Here is a 16,066-nt window from a genome sequence, read left to right on the forward strand (position 1 = left end):
GCTGTGACATCTGCCCTATTTTTCAGGCAATTTCTCAACATAAAAACCAAATGGCAATTATTCAGTGCTTAGCTCATTTAAATGGAGCATCTGAAGAGCAACTGTGATCTTGGAGCTCAACTAATGAGCTAAAGTGGAGAGAGAGAGATTTTCTACCTCGAGAATGTGTGCTAGGATAGATTATGGAGTTAGGGGGCCCTTCTATTAAGCTACTTGTTTAAGTTTAGCCATATCTCTCTGAACTTTGATTCTTTCTTCATCACAAAAGAAGGGGTGGGTTTAGATCAAGGATTTAGTTGGGTTCCAAGGAATGGTATTAGGAGGTTGCTGAACCCCTAGAAGTTACAGGAAAATTTGATGTGTAAATGTCTTTTTCTAAGAAGTGGATTCAGGGTTTTCATTGGATTCTCAGAGGGGCCTGGGATTCAAAATTTTAAGAACAACTGCACTGATTTAGATAGTATCTTATCTTTTCCCCATGTCTGATAATCTCTGACTCTACCTTTTAAAAATGTCTGTCTAATTCATCATCATTAGTAATATTTATGAAATATACTCATGCACACTTTGCCCAGTTGAGCACAAGACAAAAATTGAATGAGACCAGATATGAGCCTACTGGGAACATATCTTTATAATGACCATCACTATTAATGTGGGAAGATGAGGGAAGGACATGGAAACCTACTGAGACTGATCATCAAGCCATGGGCCAGTAGGCTGTTCAAGCACTCCTCAAACTCATTTTCTCAGAAACAAAGCCCCTTCCCCATCCTGGCAAAAGTTTCAATGAAGTCTGCTGTTAATCTGGTGCTAACAGGATTTTGGTGGTGGTCCAGTGGTTAAGAATCCACCTGCCAATCCTGAGGGACATGAGTTTGATCCCTGCTCTGATGATTCTACATGCTGCGGGGCAATTAAGCCCGTGAGCCACAACTACTGAGCCCGAGCGCGCTATAGCCCGTGTTCCACAACAAGAGAAGCCACTGAAACGAGAAGTCCGAGCACCACAACTAGAGGAAGGCTACTAACAGCAACAAAGACCCAGTGTGGCCAAAAATTAATTAATTAATTAATGAGTAATAGAAGAAAAAAAGTTTTTTAAGTCTATTAAAAAAATCTGGTACTGTCGATACAACCAGTTTGTATAACAGATGTATTGTCTGGTCCCTGTCCATGTAATGTTCTATGTAAAATTTTTATACATAATTAAAACAGTACAGGTTGTATTTGCATTCATGGACAAGGAAACACAAAAGCAAACAGTTAAAACTAGGCTCCTCACAGTTGGGTTGTTCCACAGTCAAAGAGTAATCATATTCCAAAGCTTTCACTTCTCTTGACCTTAAGTGTTCCAAATGTTTCAAAAATCCAACTATTCTAACAGATAGTTTCCACTCTTTCAGTTTATGCAAGGTACTGAAAGTGATACTCAGATGAATGAGGCATGGAGCTTACACTCTAAGCATTCAGATCACTATAATACAAACCAGCACAACAGAAAGGCTGTTGAGATTCAAGGAAGGAATGAAAGTATATTCTGTTGGCAAAATCATGGATGGGTGTGTGGAGGAAGTGGTATCTGAGGTGAGACTTAAAGGGTGAACAGGATTTTGATCTGAAGTCAACAATCTAAGGGTGGAGCGTAAGAGGGCATTTTTGATGGAGGAATTATCATAAACAAAAGCAGAGAACCAGAAAGAAGCATGGGGCATAATGTGAATACAGGAAGCACTCCAGATTTATTGAAGAGTTGTGTGTGTGTCTGTGGGGGGGGTGGTGATGAGTTGTGAATGACACTGTGTAATATCTTTAACATGAGAATGAACCTCAGTGCTATAATAGGCAATGGAGACTACTCCAGGTTTACGGAGGAGCAGAGCAAAATCAAGGAATCAGAGAAAATTTGAATTTAAAATCCCTCCACCCCCATTCTACAGTCAAGGGAGTCAGAACAAGAACCCAGAAAGCTTGCCAGATTCATAATCCAAATTCTTTGCCTTATAACAGCTGTTTCATGAGATTACTGGGGTAGCAGTGTGCAGGATGAAGAAGAGAGAGCTCAAGCAGGAGGCCACGTGGCTGCTATTACAGAAGTCTAGGAAGAAGTTCAGATGGGATAATGAGACCTGAGCAACAGGGGAGAGGGAAGGGTGGCGGGCAGAGGAGGAGCTGGGAGAGCCCACAAAGTCCCCCTTCTTTCTCCTCCATGGAGATCAGAGATCAGATCAAGAATGAACTTCTTGTTCAATCACATCAGAAAGGTGGAACATTTGATTTCACTCACTGGTGGGTCTAGAAAGGAAGGAGTCATTAGGTCCATGCTTGTTCAGATTATGAACGCTTAGCTCTTCGGACTCCCCTTCAATACTGTACTTTCTCCAGAAAAAAGAGGCCAGAAATCACACTAGCAGTGGCCAGAAGCCACCCCGGAACTGTCCCTTTCAGGGACCAGAGATGATTTTAGGATTCAGGCAACTCTGACGGCTTTCCTCCTGGCTTTGCTTGAGTGCCCGCCCAGGCATCCCAGGGCTCAAAACCTCAGCTTTACAATGTTGTGTTGGTTTCTGCCAACATGAATCAGCCATAAGTATATATATGTCCCCTTCCTCTTGAGCCTCTCTCCTCCACCCCACCCCCCCACACCACCCCTCTAGGTTGTCCCTCTGTGAATTCATACTTGAACAGTTTATTTAATTTGAGATCTGGGATGTCATGAGTCTGTGCACTTCTGACAAAGGCATAGATATGGCAAAAGCTTAATATAGGTGATCATCCTGCTCTCAGGCGACCAGTAGATGAGCATCCAGTTATGCACAATTCTAAGTCAGCAGCCCACTCGCTCTCTTCTACATGGCCTTTGGTATATAAAGACCAAACCCCCATCCTCCCAAAAAAAGACATCACAAGAGACAGCTTCTATAAGAAAGAGCGCCAACCCAACAGATGATATTCTCACCAGAGGAATGATTACACACAGTAGGCACTCAATAAAAAAGGGCCAGGGAATCAATGTTATCTTCTGATCCATGTCTTAGTCTGTTTTCTCCTTTTCATGAACCAAGAGATGGACCATCATCAAAGCTGGCTGATTTCAACTGACCATGTGGGCCAAAGTCACTTTCCATCAGAAACTGTGCCCAAAGGGGGCTGGAGTAGAGCGGGGACTCAAACACCCTTGTTCTATTTCCCTTCCCCAGGCTCCTCCCACAGGCAGGGTCACGCTGACATTTCCTGCTCCATGAAAAGGACTGAACAGGATCTCACTGAAGAAAACATCTTTAACAGTCCTTCTGTGGAGCTGGAAGGCTGTATTCATGGCAGGTTAGTGAGCAAACAACCTACATTCAAATCCCGTCTCTGCTAATCAGGAGCTTACGGCTTTGAGTGAGTTATTATATTTGACCTCTTTACATCTTGTTTTCTTCATCTGTAAAATGGGGATAATAGTGGGTGGCCAGTAAGGCTGGTGTGAAGAATAAATAAGCTAACAAGATGGCCCATGTAACATGTTCAGCATAATGAGCACTCAGTGAATTTCAACTGTTTTGAGTAAGACTGCTCTGACGTTTGAGCCTACTAACTTCTGGTGATTGGTGGCTTAGGGGTAGAGGCCGTTAAAGGTGACAAAGGTGCCATCCAGATATGCCAGCTGTGCCCAAGAGTGATATTGCAATACTTGGCTGGTATTTAAAAGAGATGAGAAAAATCATGGCTCCTTACATGCCCTACTTGAGCAATAGTTCAGGTTAATCCACCTCTTTTATTCTCTTAACCTGGGTGATGGGTTATTGTTGGCCTGAGGCTGGCCTAGCCAGTTTGTAAGGTTTCAAAAAGAGACAGCCCTAGACGTCTATTTCAGAGGGACTTGTTAGTGCCTCTTCGCTTTGGTTTGGGTTTTCTATCCATCAGGCCCTAAGCAAACTCCTGGTGTTTAAGGCTGTCAGAGACAGACGGGACTTAGGAACTGTCTGGTTTGCTTGTTTTGGAGCTAAGGGAACCGGAGGCCTGGGTAGTGGGTACGTGGTCCAAGGTCAACCAGCTGGTCAGTTCAAAACCGGGGGGCTGTTCTCCCCTGGCCTGGTGTGCAGGCCAGCGCTCATGCTCCACGCCCGCTGGCTGTCTGGCTTTCTGAACTCTGGCTCACTTTTGGTCCTGGGTCAGGTGTAGCCCACGCTTCCCTGGTGCCTGTGCTGACTTTTCTTCAGCTCCCCAGCCACCTTCCCTGCCCTGGTGCATCCCACTGTCAGCTCTTGCCCATACACCCCGGGCACTGTCCTGTAGACCTGCCTGCTTCCTGCCTGGGGTGAGTCTTTGCCTTGGGGCCTCCCAGGCCTCAGGAGTCCCGCCTGGGTGACCCCTGGAAGGGGCACGCAGGCAGCACGTCTCTGCTTCCCTCTCTACTCTCCTGTGCTCCATCTTTCTTCAGGTCTTGCTCGGCCTCCCTCAGTCCTGTTCTGCCTCACTATCCTCCTTTTTTCTCCTGCTCCCAGTCCTTTCCCTTCCCCTCTCTTCCTCCCAGGCGCTCCGCACCCTCCTGGTCCTCCTGGTGCTCGGCCCTTCCCCTCTCCGGCTATCCTCCCCCCTCCTCCCCTACTCCTTTTCGTTTACCCTCCAACACATCTGTTTCTAATCTGCGCCCTCCAGGCGCCTGCTTGAAAAGAAAAAGCTCCCCCCACCCTCAGGAACCTGGCACAAAACATTCCTGAATAAACCTTCCCTCCCCTAATTCTCCAGTTTCCCCAGATACCCCTGAAACTAAATACCGCCCCCCCAAAGGACCCTCCACACCGAGCGGTTCGCCGCCCATCTCCACCGGGAAACCCCCCACCCCAAAGCCTGCTCCAGGCCCAGATGTTCGATGGCCGACCAGGCGGCCCTCCGCTGCCAGATGTGCTCAGAGTGGCCCGGGAGGCAGGCACAGAGGCGTCCGGCTCACTCAGGGGCCTCGGGGAGGAACGTTCGGAGCCCGCGTCGCCGCCCGGGTGCGGGACAGTGTGTTCCCCGGGGCCACTCGCCCTCCCGTCCTCCCCAGGCACTCACCTAGCCCCAGCAGGACGAGGAGGGTCATCCCGACGCCCGGGCGCGGGCTCCTCCCCGCTCAGCCGCTGCCTGGCTCCGGTGGCGGGGGGGTGCAGCAGAGCGCAGCTGACGGACCTCTGGCGAGCTGGGCGCGGCGGCTCGGGGTGCGCGCGGGGTGGCTGCAGCCATGTGCCGGCGCGGGAACGGCCCCACGCCCCGCGCCCGGCTCCGGGGTCCCCGCGCCCCGCGCAGAGGGGCTTCCAGTGCTCGCCCCACCAGCTTGCACCCGGACGGGAGCGGGGACCCGGGTCAGCGAGGAAAAGACGAGACGGAAAAACGCTACCGCTTCGTGGAACACTTTTCCCTGTTTGGAAAGAAAAAGGAGTGAAGAAAGAGAGAAGGGGAAAAAAAAAAAAAGAGTGAGCTGGAACCACATGGTTGCCTCCCACCGGCAGCCCCTCCCTCGCTCGCTCGCTCGCTGCTCCCTCCCTCCCAGCGCTCGGGGCGCGCGGGGCGCCGGCTGGGCAGCCGCGGGGGTCGGCGGGGGTCGGCCCGGGGCGGGGCGCTCTGTTGGCGGCCGCGGGGAGGAGAGGGCAGGCAGCCGCGGGGGGGCCGGTGTGGGATCGACCCTGTAGGAGAGAACCGGGGACACTTGGGCCACGAGCGAGGATGAGGCCTTGTCAGTCTCCTCGGTCTGCGTCCTCACTTCGTCCTTATCTCTCTACTTCTCTCGCGCATCCTTTTCTCGCTCACACACACTCTGGCTTCCGCACAAGTCTGCGCTGTCTCGGCTTCCATCTCTTTGCATTTCTCTCGCGTTTGCATTCTCCTTGCCTCTCCCACCTCCTCGCTCCTCTTCCCTTCCTTCCTCACTCTTTCTCCTCTCCTCAGCCATCCCTGCCACGTTGAGTCGGGGTGAAACTCCAGACCCACCTTTCCGGACGGCTCAGCCTGAAAATGACTGTCGGGGCTGTCAAGCGCGGGTCTGGTTGCGCGCTCCTGACTTCCCTGTCTTTCCCTTGGCCTTTGGCCTTCTCTCTTTCACTCTCGGCGATGATCCCGGCAGCCCACCCTAGGATCGGGCCGAGCTAAGCGGACGGGGGTTCAGAACTCGATGCAAAGGGGTCCGTTGGGACGCCCTGGTGCAGACCACCCTGCACGTGGCCCTGGGCAAAACAGGTATCACCCTGTTTCAGAAAAGAAGGCAGAGGACGCGGATTACCTCCTCTGTACGAAGGACCCGTCAAGGAAACCCTGGGGGCGCCGCCGCGCGCTCCCAGGTGCCTGGGGTTGTGCCCACCAGGACCCCCGGCGGCGGGAGGAGACCGCAGCGACTGCCACGCTGAGGTCTCAACAGCACTGGGGCTCTGAGAAAGCCTGGACCTGCACCCCGTCCTCTGGATGTCCTTGGAGAGGTAGCAGCTCCTTCAGCCGTAGGAGGCACGACCTCACCGTGCCCGCTGAGTGGAGCTGGGGCCAGCCTCCGGCGGGCGGCAGCGTCTGCCCTGTGCGCAGGAGAGATTCACCCCTGAGCCTGGCAGGCTGCTCCATCACACTTTCAACCAGTTCTCTCTCCCCGCGCCTTTAGAAGCCAGGAGATGTACTGCTGCTGCTGCTGCTGCTAAGTCGCTTCAGTCGTGTCCGACTCTGTGCGACCCCATAGACGGCAGCCCACCAGGCTCCGCTGTCCCTGGGATTCTCCAGGCAAGTCCTCCCTAATTAGCTTGTCTTTTCCGATTGCCATGAGCCAACCCCATTTCATAGGTGAGGAGAGGACAGGCCTGGAGAGGTTGTGGCGCTCCCACCAGGTCGTTCAGAAGGGAAGGCGAAGGCGAGCTGCTCTTGGGGCTTTGGGGTCAGCTGTGAGAGTTGCGCCAGTAAAATTCTAGCATTCCCCACCCCGCCCCCTTTCCTCACCCATCCCTTACCCCCGATCTTCTTCAATAACAATTTATTATGCATCTACTCTGTGCCAGATGCTTTTTTAGCCATTGAGCACACAAAGTGAGTAGAACTTGGCTATTGACATTTTTTAAACATCTGGAATTAGTATATCTTGGCACCAACTATGGACAAGGAAGCATATTATCTTTTTATTAATTCTTATGATAATACTAAAGGATAGGCATTTTTTTTTTCCATTTTAAAGAGGGGGAAGGACTTTCCTGGTGGTCCAGTGGCTAAAGACTCCGCGCTCCCAATGCAGGGGACCCAGGTTCAATCCCTGGTTAGGGAACTAGATCCCACTTGCCGCAGCTAGGAGTTCACATGCTGCAACTAAAGATACAACATGCTGCAACCAAGACCCAGCACAGCCAAAGAAATAAATACATAAATAAAATATTTAAAGCTGAGGAAACTATAACCTAGAGAGGTTAATTATCTTGCCCCAGGTCCCAAAATATTAAAACTCTTCTATTCCAATATTAATATCCTAATATTATTTTATATTAAAAATAAAATATTTTAAAAGTATTTTTGTTCTCCATTTTATATTTCTTGTCTAATAGGAAAAAACACTCATAAATATAATTCACAAATGAATGTGTTGAAAAAATGTCAGTTCTCTTAAAGGCTGAGGAAGGTAGGAAGGTGACTTATAGAGAAAGTGACTTTTTGTCATTTCTGTCTTAAAATTTAATATTTTGATATATTTTCAGATATATGAAAGCTGCAAAAATAGTACAAATATTTTTGATACACTTCATCCAGATTTCTCTTATTTCTTTATATTTATACTTTTTGTTTCTTTATAAAGGAGATATTTTTGTAAGTTTTAAAGCCCCATCTCTATTCCTTCACTGCTGGTGGCCTTTCTGATGAACTCATGATACCATGTATTGCATGAGGGCTGGTGTGCACATAAAGACAGATGTATGTGGGTGCAGGCAGACGTGAGTTTAAACTTACATTGCTCAAGCTGAAGATAACAAAACGCCTTCAGCTCTAAGCTGTTAGTCAGTTGGTGGTATAGGAAATGGGGCTTCGCTGGTGGCTCAGTGGGCTTCCCAGGTGGCACTAGTAGTAAGGAATGTGCCTGCCAATGCAGGAGATGTGAGAGAAGAGGGTTCGTTCAATCCCTGGGTCAGGAAGGGGGCCATGGCAACCCACCACAGTATTCTTGCCTGGAGAATCCCATGGACAGAGGAGCCTGGCGGGCTACAGTTCTTGGGGTCGTAAAGAGTCGGACATGACTTAGCAACTAAACAACAACAAAGCATAGGAAATGCCAATTTCTTATGAGTTTTGCTAAAATTGGGTCATAAACATTCAGTTTACCCCGGTCTAAAGTCTTACAGCCAGTCTATATTGGGCATCTTCTCCTTGAGGAGAGTCTGCAGGTCTCTGGAGATGACTATTTCTGAATCTGAAGCCTCCTATCTGTTGCCCGGGAGCAGAGTGCCCCGAGATGGCTCCGTAACTCAGAAACACATAGCCTACCTATGCTGTGTTCACACTGATCCGGCTGGGTGCCATGGGGATCTGAAGAGGTACACAGCAGTCCTTACCCTAAATGGACCTCTCCAGTCCAGTGAGAGAGGAAGCATCAATATGCGAAATGTTTCCACCACAAACACGAAAGTTATGTAGTTAAGTGCTGGAATAAATTATCCTGACAACAAGAAACACTGGGAATTCCAGGAAGGGAGGGAGCATTATGGGCTTGGGTGGCTGTGAAGGTTCCCTGGGAGGACACTTCTTGAGCCAGGCCTTGGGGGATGGAGAGAATTTCACTAGATGAGAGGACCTGGGGAGGACCACTGAGGGGCAGGGGCACTCCTGAATGAAAACATGGAGTTAGGAGTAGCTGGGGTATATTCAGGTGGCATTGAATGGTATGAAATCCCTGAAATGAAAAATTGGTGGTGCAAAATGCTTTGGAACAATTAGCCTGCAGCAAAATTGTGAGGAGTCCTGAATGTGAGGCAAAGAACTGGACTCTGGAACTTGCTCTGCACCTTCTCCAGGCATCCTGGAAAAAATTTAGTAAAAATGACTTTGATGGAAACCATATTTTAAGAGGTATAAACTGGCAGTGCCCAGCGGTGATCCTATAGATTGGCCAAGGGTGGAAAGCTTTAGTATCCTTTCTTATCCATCAGGCTCTCTATCCCCATGCTTTAGTATAAACAATTACATTTTCTCAACATTTTGTGAAGTGACATGCACATACAGCTTCAAGACAAGTCCCTTACCCTCCCCACTCCAAGTGGAGCCAGAAAGCCACCATATCTCTTCTCCACAGGAATTCTATAGCCACTGCAGGGTGTGCATGAAACAATGGAAGAAAAATCTGAAGAAGAGAAACTGGTTAGAACCTACTGCGTTAAATGGGGAGATGAGGTGAGGGTGGTGAGACAAACAGAAGATATTTGGGAGAAAGATAAGCCAGATTAAATATCCATTGGTCGTTGTGGCTGGGAGAGGGAGTACAAAACAAGAGACAGATAAGTGATCTATTATGTTGTTATATATGCTAAGATTAAAGCTATAATTATAGACCTTCTAGTATATTCCAGGGATTATGTGTCATCAATAAGCCTCACTATAACATATTAAAATGAGTATACCAATCACTAATTGAGTGATTAAGTCAGTTGCATCTCATTCCATGGTTAGTAAATGATTGAGCCAGGATTTAAAGTTAGAAGATGGAAAGACCCCACTGACTTTTGATGATAATTGCTCCTAGGGAGTCAAGTAAGTTAATTTGTCAGGAAGGGAAAAATCAATTTAACTTGAGACACCGTAACTCATAGAAAATGATAAACCACATCTATCCATTCATCCATCTGTTCATCCACTTTTCTATTTTTAGTTTGAATCAATAATTCAGTAAATCCTTGTTAAGTACCTACTAGGTGCCAAGCACTGGGAAGTCAATGGTGAACAAAGCAAAAGTTGTCCTCACCCTCCAGAAGCATATGGTGGGTTAAGGAAGATGGACAACAAAGAAGCAATCACAAACCAGAGTGAGAAATACGCTGAAGGGTGTGGAACTGATGGCAGGGCCCTGTACCTGGTGTAGGAAACATCACGGTAGCCGCCCTGAGCAGGAGGAGAAGGAGATCTGTGCTGTGTCTCCTCTTGCAGGACACCTGGGAGCCAGGGGCCATGCCTTCTCATCCCTTTGTATTACAGTATCCATCCGGCCCTGCTCTCTTAGAGGAAGACACATTTCTGAGGGCATTTAGGACCATGCAGCTGCCAGATGATGAATGGAAGGAGCTGCGCACTGCAAGGCAGACAGTTTGGGTTCTCTGTGGCTTTCAATAGGTCACTTGATGTCACAGAGCCTTTTTCTCTTTTCCTGACGCTGTAATGGGGAAGAAATGAGATTCTGATGAAGGTGTCTCACACAATATATAACACATAGGAGACTCAGTAAATATTCATTCCAACTAAAATTTGAGTTCACAGAATTACATTCTCTGCAGTAAAAAACAACAACAACCCCACAAAAAGCCAGCTCTTGTCTCATTTTCTTTTTCTCTTAAAACAGGCTATCTTCATATATTTTTTCCTGTCCCACAAGGACATCACTTCTTGCCTCAGCTGTTGAGGGCGCTGGTTTTCTGTATGGCTGGATGGTAAGAGGCCCCAGGTGGCTGTCAGGGTCTTGACTGGCCGCCCTTTGTGAGGCTGTGTTGAGGAGACCTGTGTGCTGATGGAGGGTAAGGAATGAGGGGTCCTCCTGAGGTACAGGAGGCAGCTGTTCTCCCCACTGAGTGGGAAGAGGTGAGAACAGTGTGCCCTGCTCTACCCGACCCTGTGAGGCCACAGCCCCCAGCTTTGACCTGTGTGGTCAGCTGAGAAGCTGGGGTTTTGGTGGGGGTCGGGTTTCCTGCAGCACATTTGTCAGGGAAGAAATGACCCCTGCCTCCCCCACACCTACCAGGACCCTGGAGGCATAGGTCTGTGCCCCCACCCCAGTGGGGTTTTTAGGTGCTCTCAGAAGAGTCAAGAAGCAAGATGAAAAACAGAGAAGGTTAATGTAGTTGCTGATCCTAAGAAGTTGGAATCTTGGCTTTCCACACCACCTTCTTCTCTGAGGTCAGCTAGATCTGGGATTTCCCAGCTCCTCGCCACATTCTACTTTCAATTCCTGCTAAAGTGATACCCTCAGGGATGAAATTCAGAGTTTGGAAGAAGACAGGTTGATTTTGAATTCCTGCAGCTCTCCTTACTGTGTCTAACTTGGGCAAGTTTCTTAACTTCCCTTGGCCTCTATAACTTCGGGTCATCTATAAGAGTTCTCATAGGACTTTTGAGATGATTACATGAAACTATGCAGAGAAAGCAGGCTTCCCTGGTAGTTCAGATGGTAAAGCATCTGCCTGCAATGCAGGAGACCTGGGTTTGATCCTCGGGTCGGGAAGATCCCCTGGAGAAAGGAATGGCAACCCACTCCAGTACTCTTGCCTGGAGAATCCCATGGACAGAGGAGCCTGGTGGGCTACAGTCCATGGGGTCACAAAGAGTCAGACACGACTGAGCGACTAGTGCACACACACGCACAGAGAAAGCACCCAGCACAGGGCACGCTGCGCCCAGCACACTGGGCTCCTCTACGTTCCCTCTTAATCACAAACCAGGTCTGCAGGGGCTGCTGTCACTGCTCAAAGAAGGGGACAAAGAGCATCTCTTCCCTCTCAGGGTGATGTGAAGTGACTGCCTTATAAACACACAGCAAAAGGAGTAGTCAAAGTATCTCTGTGCTGTCTCCCTTTCTCATTCCCCATCTCTGTGATGAGATGAAATTCCGAAGGTTTTCTTTGGTTAATAATATTCAGAACTACCCTCAAGACAAGCTGTCCAAAGGAAGTCTGTGAGAGAGGAATGAGGTTAAGCACTAAATATCAGATCATTTGATAGCCAAGATGAGCAGAGGCATCTGATCTAACATCCTTATTTCACTGAAAAGAGCTCAAGCTCAGAGAGCATCAGGGACCTGCCTAACGCCACATGGCCAGCTGGTGGCACAGAAGTGACCAGGGCTTCAGTCTGATGCCTAGTTCAGTGCTCTGGCCACGTCTCCTACGGGTCTGCTCTGGTCATCAACAGGGCAGGTGAGGAGACCCATGCCTGGCTTCATTTTGCAGCTGGACAGAGACCTAGGTGATTTTCCAGAGAATCCAGCAGCACGCTTTCCTCTGTAACATGTAGACACAGGGCAGAGAGCACAAATGGCCAAGCCAGAAGACAGAAATCGTTCCTATCTTCCTAGCTGGGGATGGGGCAGCTGCATGAGCTCTCCCGCGCTTTCCGCTCATCCAGCCCTAACGGAAGTGTTCCAGCCGTGAGCCCACATTCGTTCCACCTCTGCGCAGCTGCTGTCTCTGCTATCAAGCTGGATGGGTCTTCTGAGTTCCTTTCGGTCAAGCTTCCTCACTTTGTCAACTGCGACCCAGCCCGGGGAGGGGGGGCTGTCTCAGAGACATACTCAAGTTGGAGGCAGAGCCAAGCTGGAGACCGGTTGCCTAGAGACCAGCCCATTGTCTTTCCAGCAGTGTGGACGATGATCACCCAGAGTGGCTCTGCCTCCTCCTGAAAGGTCAGGAATGAGCACAGAAAAGTGCGTGGTGTCTGCTGGCAGAAACAAGTGTGACAGGGCCCCAGGAAGAGCTGGGATTTTTTTTTTCTAGTAATGAATGAGGCTGTCAAAGCCATCGAATAAAACTGAGGACAATATATCCAAAGCCTGTGTACGCCACTGGTGTCCTGTGAGGAGCTCCTATGTTTGAAGGCTGAGGTGCTGCGAGCTACGAGCAGCTGTTTGCAGCTGCTCAGTGACAAGACCAGTGTCTGCAGTGGCCAGGCTGAGGGGCCGGCGGGGACGATCACCATCCCCCGTCTTCCTGACCACAGCACATGCACAACTTCGTGACACAAACTCAGCTCTCTCTCTTGTGTTGTCTTGCATCTCCCCTGACCATACTGTTCCCATGGAGCAGGGTGAGGTACAGGATAGCTGTGGCCTGAAACCGCTGACCTGGACGCAGTGGACAGAGCAAGAAGTGTGACATCAGGAGACCAGCTCTGAGCCCTTCCTGGCACTGTCGCTTACTTAGTTATCTTGAACAAGTTATTTAACCTCTCTGAGCCTCAGGTTTTCATCTGAAGACAATACAAATGCTAGAACATGGTAAGTTTTTACATTTTTTATGAAGGTGAGGGAAGTATTATTAGGAGTGTAAATGGTGGGAACTGATGTGACCTGATTAGAGCTGGTCATTCTTCTCTGTTCCCCCTGTTTCTCAGCTGGAATAGAAAATTGATGAACCCAGGAGTGTTTCATGTGCACCCACAGCAGACATAGCACGGCATGCAGAAGAAACAGAAGGGGCAAAGGACTCAAGGTGGAGGGTGGGGGGCCCTCCCCTCTCACTTCCCGGAGGACGTGTCAAGCACAAGGACAGGGCTGACAGACCCTGTACACTGGCTGCCTAGCCCACGCCCTGTATATATCCACCACAGAGGTGGAAAAATCAGCGCCTGCCCAGCCTACACAGAGCATTCCCTCCAAAGTTCTTTAAAGGTAACACTCTAACTCATCCCTCTGACAGGAGCAAGTGTGCGTGCTAAGTCGCTTCAGCCGTGTCCCTTTGTGACCCCATGGACCACAGCCCGCCAGGCTCCTCTGTCCATGGGGTTTCCCAGGCAAGAATACAGGAGTGGGTTGCCATTTCCTCCTCCAGGGCTTCTTCCCAACCGAGAGGTTGAACCCTCATCTCCTGCTTGGCAGGCAAATTCTTCACTGAGCCACCTGGGAAGCCCACACACTCACTGGGATGACATATCAAAAAAAAAACAAGAAAACAGCAAGTGCTGGTAAGGATGTGGAGAGAGGACCTGGTGGGGGTGTACAGCTACTGTGGGAAACAATATGACGACACCTCAAAAAATGAAACCTAGAATTGCCATATGACTCAGCAATTCCACTTCTAGGTATATACTCAAAGGAACTATAGGTAGGGACTCAAAAAGATGTCTGTACACCCATATTTATAGCAACATCATTTACAATAGCCAAAAGTTGGAAACCACCCAAATGTCTATCCATAGATGAATAAATAAACAAAACGTGACGTATCCATACATGGAATATTATTCAGCCTTAAAATGGAAGGAAATTCTGACACACGCTATAACGTGGATAGACCTTGAGGACATTATAATGAGTGACAAGAACTAGTCACCAAAGGATAAATGCTGAATGACTCCACTTACATGAAGTATGTATAGTAGTCACAGTCATAGGGACATAAAGTAGAATGGTGAATTCAGGGGTAGGGTAGAGAGGGGGAATGAGGAGTTGTGTTGATAGATACAGAGTTTCAGTTTTGCAAGATGAAGCATTCTAGAGAAGGACGGTGGTGATGGTTGATGGTTAAACAGCAATGTGAGTGTACTTAACACCACTGAACTATATATTTCAAAATGGTTAAGTTGATAAATTTTATGTTATGTGTATTTTACCACAATTAAAAAATTCACTAATCTAAAACATCACTTACTTTGGAAAAAAAATCTGCTCCTGGGACTTCCCTGGTGGTCCAGCGATTAAGAACCCACTTTTCAATGCAGGGGACAAGGGTTTGATTCCTGGTCAGGGAACAAAGATCCCACAAGCTTCAGGGAAACTAATCCCATGCACCACAATGAAAGACCCTGAGTGCCACAATTAAGACCCAACTGAGCCAAATAAATATTTTTAAAAAAAAATCTGCTCCTAAGCTGTCCATATCAAACGTGACCTAGTTTATCTTTCAGAGATCATCATAGTCTAATTCAAAGAGCTAAATCCTGAGTCAGAAAGTTTATATTCACATCTCAAATCTGCTGCTTGTTAGCTGCTTGACCTTGTTTTTACTGAGCCTCAATTTCCTGTCTTTGGTTGAAAATAATAATAATATCAACTTTGACTCCTTCACTGGGCAGATGTGTAGATTCAATGAGATGATTTATGTGAATGTGCTTAGCAAACCACAGAACACTAAACAAATACAAAAGATTTTTTTGAGAGAATAATGAGGTTTTCTCTGGGATCTCATGTAATATTTTCCAACATTTCTTGCCAAGAAGTTTCTTCAATCACACCTAGATTCTTTCTAACACAGCTTTGGCCAGCCTGGAAATCGCCTTTCTGTTAGGATGTCTCCAAATCCTCCGTTTAGAGATTCTTACATCTGGTAGGTGTTGAAGGGGACAGCAGGAACCACAAGCAGAACCACGTGGAACTACTAACTTTTAGGGCCAAGGACAGAATTCTTCTTTAGGTCTGGTTTGGTTTGCGAATTCCTGGCTGTCATAGCAACCCCCAAAGTAAAGGAGGCCTGCTCAGCGTCATCTCTGACTGCGGCCTGGGCTGGGAATGTGTTCAGGTTGGCCAAGTAAACAGTGCTCACTGCCTCTCCCTCTGGGCCCAGGGACTGGCGAGTCAGGGAGCTCGCCAGCCTCAAGCCCTCTGGATGCACAGCTTCCCTCCTGGTGTCCCGCTGGCGCTGCCAGATCCAGAGTGGGGAGCGAGTTTCCACAAGAGGCCCCTGGGAGATGGAATGGCTCCACTGTGGAAGCAAAGTTCTGCTGCCCCTGAAGATGGACCAAGATGCCCTAGGGAGAGAGTGGCGGATGGCATGTCTGGTACTTCAAGTGTCAACATTAAGTTCACAGTGGGTGACCTACTCAACCAAGGCTCTTTGCCCCAAGGCTAATGCCGGAGACCTAAAAATGCCGAAGATCTAAAAAATGTTATCGGCTTTACAATATGAAAAGAAGACCCTGAAAATAAAATTAATAGGTACCTCACTAAATCTATGGGGATGTATGATGCCTTTTAATTGTTACATGTATTATCACAAGATTTTTACCTATTTGAAAACAAGTTGCAGTTTTTCATCATTGGCAGAATTCCTGATTATATGTGCAGTGATCACCAAGAAATCAAAAGGGAAATTATAAAAATACTGCAATATTATTGTAGTTAGAAAAGTTAAGAGTTCATATACACACAGCTTATGGGATCTTAGTTCCCTGACCAGGA

General features: G+C 48.1%; 1 protein-coding gene and 1 long non-coding RNA gene across 5 annotated transcripts in view; one reads left to right on the forward strand and one right to left on the reverse strand.

The window, feature by feature from the left end:
- Nucleotides 1-5,386, reverse strand: part of LOC122450004 (CXADR like membrane protein) — a 98,585-nt gene extending 93,199 nt beyond the window's left edge. The window contains exon 1 of the mRNA XM_043482142.1: nt 5,044-5,386. Coding sequence (XP_043338077.1) covers nt 5,044-5,071 — 28 coding nt within the window. The 5' untranslated portion in view covers nt 5,072-5,386. The remainder of the gene's footprint in view (nt 1-5,043) is intronic.
- LOC122450005 overlaps nt 3,213-16,066 on the forward strand; it is a 92,498-nt gene continuing 79,644 nt past the window's right edge. For 2 of the 4 annotated variants that reach the window (XR_006272046.1, XR_006272049.1), the window contains exon 1: nt 3,219-3,387. This is a non-coding gene — a long non-coding RNA (uncharacterized LOC122450005). Of the gene's footprint in view, nt 3,388-16,066 lie in introns of all 4 variants that reach the window. The other 2 variants (XR_006272047.1, XR_006272045.1) reach the window with 2 other exon arrangements.

The sequence above is a fragment of the Cervus canadensis genome, chromosome 11 (genome assembly GCF_019320065.1).
Source record: "Cervus canadensis isolate Bull #8, Minnesota chromosome 11, ASM1932006v1, whole genome shotgun sequence".
Classification (NCBI taxonomy): domain Eukaryota; kingdom Metazoa; phylum Chordata; class Mammalia; order Artiodactyla; family Cervidae; genus Cervus; species Cervus canadensis.